This window comes from Myxocyprinus asiaticus, chromosome 26 (genome assembly GCF_019703515.2).
Source record: "Myxocyprinus asiaticus isolate MX2 ecotype Aquarium Trade chromosome 26, UBuf_Myxa_2, whole genome shotgun sequence".
NCBI classification, from domain to species: Eukaryota; Metazoa; Chordata; class Actinopteri; order Cypriniformes; family Catostomidae; genus Myxocyprinus; species Myxocyprinus asiaticus.
The window spans coordinates 39,652,501-39,669,711 of record NC_059369.1 but is presented as its reverse complement, the minus strand read 5'-3'; the positions used below and the strand labels follow the sequence as shown (position 1 = coordinate 39,669,711).

The 17,211-nt window shown below is 39.6% G+C and overlaps 1 protein-coding gene across 1 annotated transcript in view; it reads left to right on the top strand.

Moving 5' to 3' along the window:
• Positions 1-2,971: 2,971 nt before the first annotated feature.
• Positions 2,972-17,211, top strand: part of LOC127416634 (protein unc-13 homolog C-like) — a 190,274-nt gene continuing 176,034 nt past the window's right edge. Inside the window, exons 1-4 of the mRNA XM_051656078.1 lie at positions 2,972-3,392; positions 11,273-14,773; positions 16,227-16,249; positions 16,802-16,851. Of these exons, the coding sequence (XP_051512038.1) occupies positions 11,494-14,773; positions 16,227-16,249; positions 16,802-16,851 (3,353 nt within the window). The 5' untranslated portion in view covers positions 2,972-3,392; positions 11,273-11,493. The remainder of the gene's footprint in view (positions 3,393-11,272; positions 14,774-16,226; positions 16,250-16,801; positions 16,852-17,211) is intronic.

The following is a 17,211-nucleotide window of genomic DNA, read 5'->3' as shown; positions in this document are numbered from 1 at the left end:
TTTATTTTCCATCTTTTCTTCCTTAAAACAACAATAAAAACAACAGCAAAATTTATCATTCTCTTTCTTGTTTGAGGCCGGTTAACAACAAGAAAGAAACAAAAATCTAAATGAATCCCAGATGAAACTATAACAATAACTTTAAACTAAAACTATAACTATAACTAATACAATGCATCTGAAAATACTAATTAATCTGTCAGAAGATATTCTAAACATTTAATGAAAGTGAACTGATACTAACATACTGCCTAACTTCTTTTGTGTTCTACAGAAGAAAGAAAGTTTGGAACAATGTGAGGGTGAGTACATGATGACAGCATTTTTATTTTTTGTGTGAAATATCCTTTTCATCTATAAGCATGTGTTTGTTTTTTGCAGTATGTATACATACTACAGAGAAGATATCAGAGCAGATATCATCTCTTAGAAAAGCAGAGCATTAGACTGAATACTTTGTTGATGTTTTTTTTTTTTTTTTTTTGTGCCAAAAAAGAACCTTTTCATGAATGCATAGCTTTGGACTGGTTCTGGTTTAGGTCCCACTGAGTGTAATGATTACCCGTGTCTAGACTAGGGGGCGACAAAGAGCCATGTTTTACATTAACATCTCAATCACTCTCTCTATATGTTTCCCTCTGGCCCTTGATAATTCTCTCTCTCTCTCTCTCTCTCTCTCTCTCTCTCTCTCTCTCTCTCTCTCTCTCTCTCACACACACACACAAACACACAAACACACACAAACATACACCCATTTCTATTGAAACACATGGAAAGAGTCTGGAAATGCAGTTTAGCTGTGAGGTAAGACACATTAGTGCCTGTTTGTTGGATTACACTTTTCCTATGTGATACAGAAATCAGAATGAATGCTTTGGAAATAACACTGCAGCTAAATTAAGCAAACATAGTTTTCAGCTCTAAACAAATTCGAAATGATAATCACATTCTGCAAGAACAGAGAATGAGAGAGACTGTGTATGATCATGCTAACTATATCCGAGGCTCATGCAAAAGGCTGTATATTCATACGTATTTAAATGGAAGCTGATCTTCAGTATTTTCAATACTGTGTATTGAATATCTGTGTGTGTTCACATTCATGTAGATAATTAACTAGTTTTCTCATGCAAATTGGCAAGAAATGCTAATGTATTTTATAATGAAGGCAAACAGGTTCTATTGTAATAACTAGATTTTTACATGGTGTGGAAAATGTGAGTGTGCTTGTCCGTGCAAAACTCTGCCACGATGCATGGGTAATAGCTTTGCGGTTGCTCAGATATTCTGAGTAGTTTTTTTTAGCATGTTACTATGTGGTTGCTAGGGTGTTCTAAGTTATTTTTTTGAATGTGGTTGCTAGGGTATTCTGAGTAGTTTTCAACATGTAACTATATGGTTGCAAGTGTTTTCTGAGTGATTTTTAGTATGTGGTTGCTAGGGTAGTGGTTTTTAACATGTACTGTAACTATGTGGTTGCTAGGGGGTTCTGAGCAGTTGCTATGCAGCTGCTAGAATGATCTTGGTGTTGCTAGGGCATTGGCTATGTGGTTGCTTAGGTGTTATGAATGGTTTTAAGTGTGTTCCTATGTGTTTCCTAGAATGTTCTGAGAGTTTTTAACGTTTTACTATGTGGTTGCTAGGGTATTCAGAGTGGTTGCTATGCAGCTGCTACATTGATCTGGGTGTTTTTTTGGCATTGCTATGTGGTTACTAAGGTGTTCTTTTTAGCATGTTGCTTTGCAGTTGCTTTGGTGCTGTGAGCGGTGACTCTGGCATTGCTAACTTGTTGTTTGGATGCTCTGGATTGTTGCTAGGGCGCTGTTAGAGTGTCCTGGGTGGTTGCTAGATGGTTACTCAATGGCCCAAATCAAAATATCCTAACGTTAATTCTCTATAATATTCTGGTCTTTAGATAAGTCTCAGGTCCTTCCTTCAGTACAAGTTGATGGGATTTTTTGGCCGTTTATTTGTCAGCCTGATTGCTTAGAAAAGTAATAGCACATTCTCCTCAGCAAGCCACACCATCTGAGGTATCATTTACAGTACTGTCCAAAAGTCTTAGGCACATAAGATGTTTCACAAAAGCATTTGTCTTCAGATGGTTTTTTATATCTTCAGCTTTAGTGTGTCAGTAGGAAATATAAATGTTAGACTCCCAAACATTACATTTGCAAATAGAAATTATAAGAATAGAAGAACAGGGAGCCCTGCAACAGATGTCATGGCCCCCACAAAGCCCCCCACTGAACATTGTGTCAGTCTGAGATTACATAAAGAGACAGAAGCAATTGAGACAGCCTAAATAGATAGAAGAACTGTGGTGAATTCTCCAAGAAGCTTGGAACATCTTATCTGCCAACAACCAAGAAAAACTGTGTCCAGGTGTACCTAGGAGAATTGGTGCTGTTTTAAAGGCAAATGTGGTCACACCGAATATTGATTTTGCTTTTTTATGTTTACTGGACTTTGTATGACATTAAGTGATATATGAAAACTATTTATGTCATTATTTTTGAAGACTATGCAACATTTTTCACATGTGCCTAAAACGTTTGCACAGTACTGTATGTCTGCAGCATAAACTGTTCGCACCAGTTTAATACTTAGGGTTAGGGTTTTGTGCAAATCCCTAAGCCTAAGTATGACCAACAGCAATAGTGATGCTTGCTGTAGGAAACACCACTAATTAGAGGATGAACGAGACAGATAGAATAGATAGAGAAAGTGATAGATTGCAATGAGAGGAGGGAAGGATATGCTCACAAGGATTTAATAGCTGCAAGTCAATAATAGATTTTCTCACACACACATTGTACCCTCCCTCATGTTGTCTCTCTCAATCTTTCCCATCCTCCTCCTTTTCTCACTCTCTCCCTCACTCTCTCGTCACGTGTGTAGCTCTGTGAATCGCAGCACCGGTTTTGTGCATCTCTTTCTGTGTGAGAGGGAGAGAAGCTCAGGTCTGCACTCCTCCAAGGGCTTCTCGTACTCTCTCTCAGCACACACACTTCCTGTGCATCCAGACAAGGAGCTTTCACCCGTTCCAGACACACTGTCTGCTGCCCAGCGTAGTGCTACGAATTTTGTCTGGAAGAGACAGGCAAAGAGGAGGGATATTACCCAGGATCTCTCCATGATTTGCAACAGCATGTGCCTGCCGAACAAGACTTCAGCCCAAGGTTGATCCGAGCACAACCGCTGCAGCACGAAACTAGGGAGAGATGGATCATATAGAGGGGAGGACATGGAACTGAGTCTGACATCTAGAGGCTTGTGAAAGGATGCTCGGTGCTCCACAACAGGACATTTAAGAGTTTAGTTGACTGTTCTGGAGCTCCGGTGCTGTAGTAAATGGATTTGGTGTGCTGTAGGAGTAGGCTGTGATTGAGGTACGTCTCTTCCTTGCCATGGTTGTCTTTGTTAAGTTAAGCTGTTGCATCTGAAGCCTACCCTAGAACTAATCATTCAAGTTAATTAGCATTGGAATTCCATGTATTTCCATACTGCAACGCACATGCAAATGCTGTCATGCATTCTCAGTTTTGATTTACAGTTAATATTTGGCAGTTATCATTCCATGTCATTAGACTTTGTGTGTTATTCTGGGAGGAAAATGTGAATGGGGGTATGTCTGATGTATTCAGCGTGTTGATGCTCCCAGAGCGTTTTTCTCTGATCAACATCTGGTGGCATGCACACGCAGGAGGAGGGATGATTGAAGTGCTCACTAGATTATCATTGAAAGAGATTTCTAATTCCAGCAGCTCATGGGTTCCTCTGATCTGTCGCATTTCTTGGGTGATGCATGCACACGGTGCTCTGATGCATCACACAATGCACACATGACAAAAATTAGTGTGTTTAATTAATGCATGCATGCATGCCGGGACAACCATGCAGCTCTCCTTTCTGACATGTTCTTGCTTCAAAATCGAGTTTTTTTTTTTTTTTTTAATGAATGCAATATTTTCTTTTAGAATGAATAATCATACAGCGATACATGCACGCAGATGTTTCTCAGGGTAATGACTGAATGTGAGATGAGCTATGGCTTGTAATTGTGTTAGTGGGTGGGGCTCTTCTTACCTCTCTCTCTCTTTCTCTCTGTCTGTATCTCGCCCTCTCTCTCTATCTTAAATATGCATCAGGACGGGGGCTGGGGATGTCAGAGTGGTGTGTGTATGTGAGGTAAGGGGTCAGATCTCATGCGTCTGCAATGCATCGATAATCCATGTCTCTTCTGCAATTGAAGCTCGCGGACGGCCACATATGAGAAGCAGCTTCCCTCTGGGCGACTCACAGAGTAAGAGAGATAAAGAGAGAGATGCTAATGAGCTGTCCGTTTATTTGAAGCATTGCACAACACTCTGTCAAGCGCAGTAATCTGGAGCAGCTACATAATAAATGAACTAAACTCCTGAAAACTGACTGAAACATAAAACTTCAGTTTCATGACAAATGCACATTTCTCTTAGAGCACTTTCACACTGCATCGCTGTAAAAATGAAAGGTGAGGCACCATTTGGGATTCCAGGGTTTCCACACTGGCAGAACCTGTTAAAGAACCCCTAGACATCCTTTTGAATGTTCAACAAATATCAAGTAATCTATTTATGTGTTCATGGACCTTGTTTCCAATATTTCTCAGGGTTGCATTGAAAATACACCCTTAAACTCTGGATGGATCTTAGCAGTCAAAAAACAAAACAAAAAACAAGTCACTCAAATCAAATTGGGTCTGACCCATAAAATTAAATAAATTGAGTTCCAAACTGTTTTGCCAACTACTTTAGCTTGGTAATAGAACATAATAACTATGCCACAAGGGACATTATGTAGATTTATGTAGATTGAATACCTCAATAGAAAAAAAAAAAATTCATATACACAAGTACAGTTATTTTTATTTTTTGCAATTATGATATAGTGTAAACATAGGGTCTGTTCCAAAACCTAGTGAGCGTCCTCCAGAGGCAGCATTTTAAGCCGTCATAGCAGCGCTCCCGACGTGAAGGCTGTTCCAGAATATAGGCATCTTAATTATGCTGCCTCTTAAGATATCTCATTTTGGCCACATTTTAAGGAAGCATCGGATGTACCCTTCCCTGGGTAGGCGATCCCAGAATGCACCGTGATGAGCTTGGCAGAAAAATAAATCCAAGATGGCAGTGAAGCGGGAGAAATTGAGATTATAAATATACTTATAATCCATTCAATACTGAAAAGTATCAATAAATAACAGCTTAATATGATACAAAACTGACTGTTATACCCAAAATGTGTGTGTGATGTGTGTATTTTGTGCTGTAGCAACATTTTTTGAAATTACGTGGTTTCTTACACGTATTGCTGCAGTTCTGAGGTGAAATATCCAGTGAGGGGCACTAAAAGCAAGTTAAGTGTTCTCCCAAACAGATGATGTTTTTAAGATTAATGCTCTATTGAGTTTTAAATGAACAAAACATACCTCCCTAACCTAAACCTTTATGATAAACCTAACCAATAGTGCCAAAAAAGCATCTGTGACATGATAGAGTATTAATTTTAAAAACCTTAAGTTTTGGAGTTTTAAATAAACAAAACTGTTGTCCCTACCCCTAAATCCTAACATATAGTGCCATAAAAGCAAATATTTGGTGTAAAACACAATTGCTGAAGAATGTCATTTTATGGTGCTTCTTTGACACTTTCGGCTCAAGTGTTGTCAAAAGTGCTTTGCTGGACTCGTATCCCAGCCTTTCGTGTTGGAAGTACAACACTCGATCAGTTGAGCTACCACACAGCTTAATCATGCTGGAAAAAGCTTGTAAATGTAGTTGCTTTATTTAATAAATGTAAATGTTAAAATAAATTGGCCTTCAAAACATGCGTTATTGTAAAATTGTTTTGATGTCATCAGATTGCTTTGTTTGAGTAATAGAGTGAAAAAATAAATGTTAATGAACTGATAATCAGCCGTTTTACTCGTGATTTGTGTGGAAGTTAATACTACTTGTAGCTAGCGCCTCTAGTGTTCATTTAACCAGGAAACTGCCATAACACAGTAAAAGGCATGTAAACACTACAAAACATCGTTTTACTAATTAGTATTTTTGTCTTGTTTTCCATTGAAAATATCTAAATATTCTTAAAACAAAATACATTTACTTGATAAGCAAAATGGCATAAGATATTAAGTCTTGTTTTAAGAGAAATCTGACAAAATGTAGTAAACTTTATGCTTAAAACAAGGAAAAAATATCTGTGATTGGGGTAAGAAAAATAAGCTTGATTTCACTTTGAAATAAGGTTGTTTTTCTTATGCCATTGGCAAAGTTTTTTCTTGTTTGAAGCACTAACCTCACTGAATGCAGTTAGATTTCTCTGAAAACAACACAAAATATCTTATGTCATTATGCTTGTCAAGTAAATTAATTTTGTTTCAAGAATGTTTAGATGCTTTACTGGAAAACAAGTCAAAAATACTAAGTAAGGAAATTATTTTTTTTGCAATGAAACTTACATCATGTCAGATGAAAGTTTATTAGCACTGAAAATTAGAAGTTGTCTACCTGTTGGAGGGCGATGGGGGAGTACTGCTGTTACTGTAATCAAATTTAGTCTGAGTCTCGTCTTTGGTTTTCAGCAGATTGATTGAATGAGGCCTGTAATTCTGTAATGGCTTAATAAAGATGCTGAGATCAGTCATTAATCACAGAAGAGCTAATAAATTAATTGAAAGAGGAAGTAAGAAACCTTTACTCTGCAGCATTTGTTTCCTCTACTCAGACTGAACTTTCTGAGTGGACATCGGAAATTAACTTGATAAATGCCATGAATCACTGTCTAGAAAACCACAAGCTGGAGTTTTACCAGCCAAACACTTGTGAATTCCTTGCCTAATTAAAAGTAGCAAACAAACAAGCACACAAACTGCAAAAGTCCTTACAAATGGTAAATAGTAAAATTGGCAAATGATAAATTCACTCCAATGATCTGTTTTCATCAAGTGTCTGTCACCTCTGGATAAATTCAGTTTAACAGACTTGTAATTTATACATCTTTGTATTGTTTCTTGTTCTGTCTTTAATGTATAATGGCTTTAATTAAAAAATCTATTATTTTGTTATACTACTGAAATTAGATACAAAATTAAAAAAATTAGAACTCTAATCTAACTCAAAAGTAAAACATTCCGATTTTTTACGGTAGTGATTAATAAAGCTTGTTTTAATCATAAAGTTAACACAATTCAGTAATAGTTGTTTAAAAAAAAAAAAAAACACACATAATTTGGCACAATTGTGTAATATATTATTATTATCTTATTGTGTAATTTATCTTGCCAAATGTTAAGAAATTTTACTGGAAATATGACAAAGACATGTTTTTGACAGTTTTGTGAAATTCACCCAGATACAGAGGCAGTTTAACAGTGATCATTAGACTACATCTGGTTGGATTAATAAATATACAAGCTTTTTATTATTATTATGATGATGATGATTATTATTATTATTATTATGTTCATAAAGTTAGTGACCTTATGCATCAGAGAAACTAGTGTGCAGCCAACTTGAAAATTTTATCTTTGAACTTCCGGTCCAGCGTTTGCTATATAGATCTCTATGGTGTTGATGTCAAAGTGTAATTAGCTAACAAAGTGAATTTACAGGTTGTAGAGTTGTCAAAAGTAATAATTTTTTAAAGTGTTCAGGGGATGTCATAACAACTGGAAGCAGAGCGGGGAGATTTTAAAAAAAGAGTACTTCATTCATAAATGCACAAGATCCTACCTTCACACTGTGGACGTACTGATAAGCATCTGTGATCATGAAACTCCAAGTGACAACACAAAATCACTAAAAATAGCCAGGTCTCCTAAGCAACCAAATTGGCCCGGTTGCTAGGGAGGGTAGAGCCACATGGGGTAACCTCCTCATGGTCGCTATACTGTGGTTCGCTCTCGGTGGGGCACGTGGTGAGTTGTGCGTGGATGCCGCGGTGGATGGCGTGATTCCTCCTCACATGCTATGTCTCCGCGTTAACACGCTCAACAAGTGATAAGATGCGTGGGTTGACGTCTCAGACACGGAGGCAACTGAGATTCGTTCTCCGCCACCCGGATTGAGGCAAGTCTCTACGCCACCATGAGGACTTCGAGTGCATTGGGAATTGGGCATTCCAAATTGGGGAGAAAAAGGGGAGAAATACACTGATCAGTCACAACATTAAAACCACTGACAGGTGAAGTGAATAACATTGATTATATCATTACAATGGCACCTGTCAAGGGGTGGGATATATTAGGCAACAAGTGAACAGTCAGTTCTTGAATTTCATGTGTTGGAAGCAAACAAATGGGCAAGCGAAAGGATCTGAGTAACTTTGACAAAGGCCAGATTGTGATGGCTAGACGACTGGGTCAGAGCATCTCCAAAACGGCAGGTCTTGTGGGGTGTTCCCGGTATGCAGTGGTTAGTACCTACAAAAAGTGGTCCAAGGAAGGACAACCGGTGAACCGGCGACAGGGTCATAGGCTCCCAAGGCTCATTGATGCCCGTGGGGAGCAAAGGCTAGCCTGTCTGGTCCGATCCCACAGAAGAGCTACTGTAGCACAAATTGCTGAAAACTTAATGCTGGACATGATAGAAAGGTGTCAGAACACACAGTGCATCGCTGCTTGATGTGCATGGGGCTGCTTAGCTGCAGACCGGTCAGAGTGCCCATGCTGACCCCTGTCCACCGCCGAAAGCGCCTGCAATGGGCATGTGAGCGTCAGAACTGGAATGTGAATGTGGCCTGGTCTGATAAATCACGTTTTCTTTAAAATCATGTGGATGGCCTGGTGCGTGTGCTTCGTTTACCTGAGGAAGAGATGGCAGCAGGATGCACTATGGGAAGAAGGCAGGCTGGCGGAGCAGTGTGATGCTCTTGGCATTATTCTGCTGGGAAACCTTGGGTCCTGGCATTCATGTGGATGTTACTTTAACACGTACCACCTTCCTAAAATGCTTGCAGACCACGTACACCCCTTCATGGCAACAGTATTCCCTGATGACAGTGGCCTCTTTCAGCAGGATAATGTACCCTGCCACACTGCAAAAATGGTTCAGGAATGGTTTGAGGAACATGACAAAGAGTTCAAGGTGTTGACTTGGCCTCCAAATTCCCCAGATCTTAATCTGATTGAGCATCTGTGGGATGTGCTGGACCAACAAGTCCGATCCATGGAGGCCCCACCTCGCAACTTACAGGACTTAAAGGATCTGCAGCTAATGTCTTGGTGCCAGATACACAGGACACCTTCAGAGGTCTTGTGGAGTCCATGCCTCCACTGGTCAGAGCTTGTTTTGGTGGCATGAGGGGGACCTACACAATATTAGGCAGGTGGTTTTAATGTTGGGGCTGATTGGTGTATAACAATGAAACACTTGTATCATGTACAAGTGCAGTGTTTCATAGTTGTCTGAATGTGATCTGCCAGGTCCAATTTACCCCCGCTGGTGTCAAAAAAAATGAACATTACAGTGACAGCAAAACACCTCACAAGCATGTTCACATACAGTAAAGGCGTGGTGCAAACTCACACCATCAACTCTTGGTGAAAAAATACTTTCTGTGTTCCCACACGTAATCCATTTTGATCAACTCTTCTCAGTAGCTTCAATTCAAACTGGAAGGTAAGAGACAAAACACAGCGTGCAGCGCTGAAAAAAGGAGGTGTTGAATAAGGTCAATAAGAGAGAGAGAGAGGTCTGTAAACATCATGGTTCTGACTTAGTGTAACACACCTGTCAACAGCTCCATCGAACTCCTGTCTTATTCTATAAAGAACACAATGTGTATTGCAACTGAATTTATTTTCACTTTGAGGACATACGTATATGCTAATAAACACTAGATCTTTAAATGTTTTTAAGAAAAAGTGAGTGGTGCATGCCTGTGCAAATCTCACTACAATGATGCTACGGTGTTGTGGGTGGTTACCAGGGCATTTCTATGCAGTTGCTAAGGTGTTCTTAGTGGTTTTTGCATATTGCTCTGCAGTTGCTAGGGTGCTCCGGTTGGTTGCTACTGTAGGTGGTTGCTTACTGTCCCAAGTCAAAAGAGGCCTTTGACTTTCTGGTCTCTAGATATGGCTCAGGTTTATAGGGGATTTTTTTTTTTTGGCCATGTTGCTACTAAGATATCATGCAAAATGGTACAGGGCGAAGTACTCACCAAAGTTTAATACTAAGGCTAATAGGTTTGAAAACCCCCTAACCCTACATATCCATCCACCTTTTCATCCATCTCTGTTTCTTAGGTCGTCATCATTTCCCTGACCCTTGCATGAACCATATCTAATTAGACATCACAAGGCCCTTCAGTACAGTGACATGCAATATGACTTTATTAATAACTTTTTTCCTTAATTTATGAATAACACATGAGGTCCCAGGCATGAACATTCACATCTGAATTATTGATTTTCAAACATATTCCTCTTTTTGTCTTGACCTTTACATCTCACCACAGTGTTTGGGTTAATGGTCATATTGTGTTTTCTATTACATTTGAGCTTCACAGTTCAGCTGTGATCATTATGTAGGTTGTGTGCCTTTATCACAGGTGATTTCACGTGAGACATTTTCCAGTGGGTGATTAATGGCTATATTTCAATACAAAGAGAAATTGAAAAATATCGTAAGGAACTCATTATCATGCCAAGATGTTTAAGGATTTAAAAGGATAGGTAACCCAAAATTGAAAAGTCTGTCATCATTTACTAATCCTCATGTAGTTCCAAACCTGTAAGACTTACTTTCTTCTGTGGAACACAAAAAGAGATGTTAGACAGAATGTTTGCCTCAGTCACCATTCACTTTTATTGTCCCCCCACCCCATACAATAAAAGTGCGTAGTGACTGAACATTCTGCCTAACATTCTTTTGTGTACCATGAAAGGTGAGGGTAAGTTAATAATGCCAGAATTGAAATTTTATGGTGACTATATATCTCTTTAATGGATCTCCAAAACACTACAATCATGGCCCAGCATCGTTTCTGCCTCAGTTTACGTATAAATCAGAAGCTTCCCATAATACTCAAAGAATATGACATGTTGAGCTCAGCTGAATTGGATTTGACAGCCCCTTGAGGAAATTGTTCCATTAGTATGAAGAATTGTTAAATGTTTAATTATACGGTATAGTATGTGCTGTGTACCATTCAGTGTTCTGCATTTTACATGCTGACCTTCAATGCAAACTAACTGAAATGATGTTTCTTCTTGTTGTTTTTGCAGAGATATGAAATTTCTTCAGAAGTGCGCATAGCATGTGCAATGATTTTTGCTTGGCACAATTGTCTCTGAGGACATCAACTCTTCTCTAGACCCTCTTATACCACAGAGTTAACTTTCAAAACTAGTAAGCTTTTGCGTGCTTCCTGTTAAGCACCTCTGGATCAAAGACCAGTTTTGCTTTGCCGCATCTAGAGTGCAAAACTGCTGAAATATCGCCATCCATGGTTTCTGCTCATTTCAAGAAGCTATCGTCTTACATTGTAAAGATTTGCAAAGGAATGTTTACAAAGAAACTGGCAAATACCTCAAAGAAGAAAGAAAGCAGCGACAACAAAAAAGAGCCGAAAACCTTCCCAGAACTGCATGCACGGAACCCAACGTTCTCAACTACATTGAAAAGCACAGTCAAAAAAATATCCAAATGCTCATCAACACGCAATATATCTCTTGAAGAGGAGGATGGAAAAAACGACTGTTCCTCTCTCTCTCCGACATTTAGTTATCGTGTAGCAATTGCCAATGGACTACTCAAAAATGACCTCTTACTAAACAATAATGAATTTCATGAGGTCTTGTCAGTTGACAGCGATTACTCAGACTGTCTAAACGAGACCAAACTTGTCCATAGATTCGATGAACAAAAAGCTTATACAATGCCAGTAAGAAGGAATAGGAAGAGCTTGATTAGTCTAGCACCCTCAGACGGCAGCTCAGAGGGAGAGCGGGGAGAGCGCAGCAGTCTCCACACCCTTCGATTAGGTGCTCTGAAAAAGTTGAGGAAATGGAAGAAGAGCCAAGAATGTGTGTCCTCAGATTCAGAGGCAAGCAACTGGAGAAAGACTCTTGGCATCAGGAGCAAATCTCTGGACAGGGCTGGACGGCAACAGAAAACCACTACCCTGGAGCCAGGGTCCAGCTCAACAGGGTGTATCAGTCAGACTCAGGATGTGATGGAGATGATCTTCAAAGAACTTCAGGGAATCAGTCAGATTGAGTCTGAGCTCTCAGAACTGCGAGGGCATGTTAACGCCCTCAAAAGCTCCATCGACGAGATCTCCAGCAGTGTAGAGGTGGTACAGAGTGAAATCGAGCAGCTGCGTTCGGGATTCGTACAGTCCAGACGTGAGACTCGAGACATCCACGATTACATCAGACAGATTAGCCAACATACCAACAAAGCTACTCTAAGATTTCTAAATGTGCCTGAGGAGAAGTTTGAAAAAACCGAAGAGCTTATTTATCAGATTCTGAAAGAGAAAATGGGTTTCACTGATGCACGCAAGACATTTAAAATTGAACTTGCCCATCGACTAGGGCAACAAAGAGAATGTTACAATGCTAAACCTCGACCAATTGTAGTTATATTTTCAAGCCCACAAGATAGAAATTTAGTTTTGAAAAAATGTTATAAGCTAAAAGGGACTGGCATATCAATATCAACTGATAGTCTAGCACATGATTCAAAAGAAAGGAAGGACAAGGCAATGGCCTCCTCGCAGACATATGAAAGCATGGATATCAAGGTTTCAGCCAAAGATAAGGCTGAAAGTGATGAATGGGACTCCATGGAAAGTGACAAAGAGCTAGATGAATTAAATAAGAACAAATATGCAATTGTGTCCAAACCACCTCAAAAAAGTAAATCGGACAAGAAAAAGTCTCACAATCACCGACGGTTGGCTGATGACACTGCATATTCTGTGCACTATGCAGATAATATAGCCTACGATGACCCTGACAAGCAAAGCAAGTCTTACTACTCTGACCTAACACCTGGGTGGCAGTCTCAGAGTGATTATTCTACTCCCAAACTCAGTCGGTCTGAATCGGACTGTTCTAAACTTTGCCAGTCTTATTCAGAGGACTTCTCAGAGAGTCAGTACTTCAACAGAGTCAACGGCTGCTCCCTGCTCTCCTCCTCGGATCAGGAGCTTTGGCAAAGGAAGCAAGAAGACATGGCATCCTCCTGGTATGCTAGTCCTCCCAGTCAAACTCTGAGCCAAGAACGACCTTATGTGGAACATAATGAAGTTGACACCACAGAGACTATTGACAGTGGTGTAAGTAATGGTATTGTTTGCATATCAGGGGACAGGAGCCATTACAGTGGCTCTCAGCTGTCTCTACAGGGTGACCTCTCACCATGGAAAGATTGGCATCACCTCGAACAAGGTGCTGATTCAGGTTTGGATGCTTCAATTGAACAGAACATAATCTCAGAGATCACTAGCCCCTTCGACCCTGCAGCTAACCCAGGTTTCCCTGAGAAAATTACAAAATGCCTTGAGGTTGATTTACAGTTTGAAGGTGAGACCTTCTTGACACTAGATAGCACTCCTGAGACAGGCCAAGACCAAGATATAGATACAGAACCTGAACTTGTTCTAGAACCCGATCCAGAGCCAGAGCTAGAGCCAGAACAAGTACCCAGGCCAGGACCTGAACCAGAGCCAGAGGTTGTAATTGAACCCATATCAAAACCAGTACCAACACCTGTGGCCGAACCACAACCAGAAAAGAAGCCGAAAACCAAGAAAGCCCGTACTAAGCCTGAATCAGCTCCTCAAACTCTGCAACGACAAGATGTCAATGTGAACCACCTCCAACAGAACCAGAAATCTTCATCCATGTACCGCAGTCAGAGTGAGATCGGTAATGAGAAAGTGGAGGAAGTCCCTAAATCCTGGAGTAGTAGGCTCAGCATAGACCTCAGCGAGAAAACCTTCAGCTTTGGATTCGGATCCACCCTGCAAAGAGCCAAGTCAGCTTTGGATTTTGTCTGGAATAAAGGTTCCCAGAGCACTAGTGCTCCAGTCGAAGAAACAAGCAACACCTCATTCATGGGCAGGCTCAGAACCTCGTCCCAGTCCACTGAAAATAGTTCCAGCACAACCATTGACTCTGATGTTTACACAGAACCTTTCTATTACAAGGCAGAGGAGGAAGAACAAGCCAGTGAACAACCTGTGGACAATGAGACACATTATGTTGAGGTAATGGAACAAGTGCTGGCGAATCTCGAGAACCGAACGAATACCAACGAGGCTGAGGAACAGTACCAAGAAGAGGAATATGATGTCTCGCAAGAATACGACATCTCACAAGAGGGTAATCCTGTCCTAGAATACGACTGCAGCCTTGATGAGCAAGATGATGAGGAATACAGTGAGGCGTATGACGACAATCCCATGACTGAAGACACGGCGGAGTATGAAGGGAGTTTGGTGGAGTATGTTGAAGTAACTGAGGAACAGGAAGAAGAATCTGAGGAACAGGAAGAGGAAATAGAGCAGACAAAGGAAGGTCAAGATACAACGGGAACAAAGGTAGCAGCTGAGGTAAAAAAGACAGTAGAACAAGAGGATGAGAATAAAAATGTTACAGAGGTTCCTGTGGAGCCAGCACCACCCAAAAAAAGGATACGGCCCACCTTCAAAGAGGCAGCTCTGAGAGCTTACAGGAAGCAGATGGCAGAGCTAGAACAGCAAATCCTGGCGGGAGGTAAGACTCAGTCTTTATGATGTTAACTCTAAAGATTTGCTGACATGCAAGAAAATCATAGGGAAGGTGTTTAGATTTTCTTCATGCATTCTTGAAATGTTTATCTTGTGATGGTTTTGTCAAGGCTTGCATTGACATTAATTGAGTCATTTAAGGTTATTTAGAGATGATGTCTTTCTAAGGGCTTGGCTCCTGAAACCCCAGACTCTTTTGAAGGCAAAGTTGAGTTTTAAAGGGCGAGTAGATGATTGCCAGTATTTTATGTTGAGTGGTTAGAACTGACAATTGATTTGTGTGTGAGTCTGTGTGTGTATGTGTAATGGTTGTCTATTGCCTCAGAGTAAAGACCAAAGTGTACTTCACCTTTTGTGGCCTTAGTTAACCTCAGAGATCAAATCAATCATGTCATCAACTTTGCTGTTTATGTCCAGATTTATTTTTGAAGGAAAAGTTCACTTAAAAAATTAAAATTATGTGATCATTTACTCACCCTTTTGTCATTCCAGCATTGGTTCTGGCATGTCTTGTATCCAGACGTGACATTCCCAATTTCAATATGCACGTGTATGCGTGAATTCTCATTTTTGGTGAACTATTCCTTCAATAACAGCAAGCAACTGCGTGCGCGCTGCATATGTGCAAAGAGAGCGTGAGAGAGTGCGTGTGCTCATGCAACTGACTGTGAGAAAATGCCACTTTTTAATGCAAAAGTAAATTATGTGCTACTACCTATACAAAGGTATTACATAACATAATGACATTCATTATCAGCAACACAATCATGTTTTAAAAGGAACCTTAGAGTCATTAACCTGACACTGTGTCTTAAGTGTGTCGATCATATGGCTGCCTACTATTTCCTTGCACTTCTACCAAAACTTTTAAAATTTCATATATTTCCTAAAAATAAGAATATATTATTTCATTTCCTAAAAATATTTCTGGAAGAAGGGGGACATGTCCCCACACCCCAGGTTAAAATGGTTGCTACAGGTCTGGCTTTGTTACTTCTATGAAAAGTCATTTTTAATTATTGAAAATGTAAATATTGGCTATATCATATCAAGAAATCAAATGTACATAGGCTACACAAATGGAATAGAAAAATACAGTACATTTATAAAACTATCAGGGAAATGAAAGCAGAAATGACAGATGAAAATAGACAATTTTACAAGTTTTGTTGTAAATATGACTACTGTGAAGGATAAAGATTATATGTAGTGCAAATACTAGGTGAAGGATTGTGTGTGTGTGTGTGTGTGTGTGTGTGTGTGTGTGTGTCAGGGATGACTGTGACTGAGATTTCACAAACAGGCTATGGTGGCACTATTTGTTTGGCTCCATTATGCACAAGTCATTATAAGTTTGTGCAATTATTTATAGATGAAAGAGTCTATATGTGCTGTTGTTTTTAATGTTCTCTCTCTGTCTTTCTTCTTCTTTTCTGCAGACAGCACAGCTCTGGATACAGAGGTCTTCCTTTGTTCTTTCATTGTTTAATTTTCACCTGTGTGTGTGTGTGCGTGTGTTTGTCCATTTCTGAATATCTATAAAATATGTTGCATGTTTTTTAACTGTCAGTTCTGTTTTATTGCTTGGTGGTAACATCTGTATAAACACTATGATATTAAGTGCTATATGTGTAAAACAATAAATAGACAGACAGACAGACTGAAAGACAGACAGACGGTTAGGTGAAAAGACAGACAGACAGACTGACTGACTGATAGTCAAGTCAAGTCATTTTTATTTGTATAGCGCTTCTCACAACACACATTGTTTCAAAGCAGCTTTACAGGAAATCATGCATTAACAGAAAATGAAACTGTCGTATCTATAAAGTATTAGAGTCATCATTGTGCAGTTTGATTAAATATGATTGTAAATTATGTATAATAATTAAATAATTGATTGATTGATAGATAGATAGATAGACTTTTAATTTGTGATAGCACAACTTTGTTACTACATATTTTATGAAGGGGTAAATTATGATTTGTGTTCTCATGTTTTCTTGTTTGATAGGGTTGTGCAAATATTCTGGATCAAGCCAAACTGGGGCTGAACGGTGGTGGGTAAGTACAACCATCTTAAACCCAAATACACACGTGTGTATATACAGTATATACAGTACATACAGTATGTGTGTGTTTTTGTTGGTAGCAGTTCAGGGTCCTCTGGTACTCGAGTGTGTGACTCAGCTGGAGGGGGTCATCATCTTCTATTTATCACTGACACACACACAAACACTTGCTGATATTATTTTGCTCCGACAAACCACAGGCATGTGGTGGGGATGAATAAATTTTTTTCAGTGAGGTGCAAGAAATAAATAAATAAACTCAGCACTGTTGGCATTTACTCTTTTTAAAGGCCCCGCTCTCATTAAGCACTGCTGGTGTCACTGTCTTCCCTCTAATAAAGACAAACTGCAT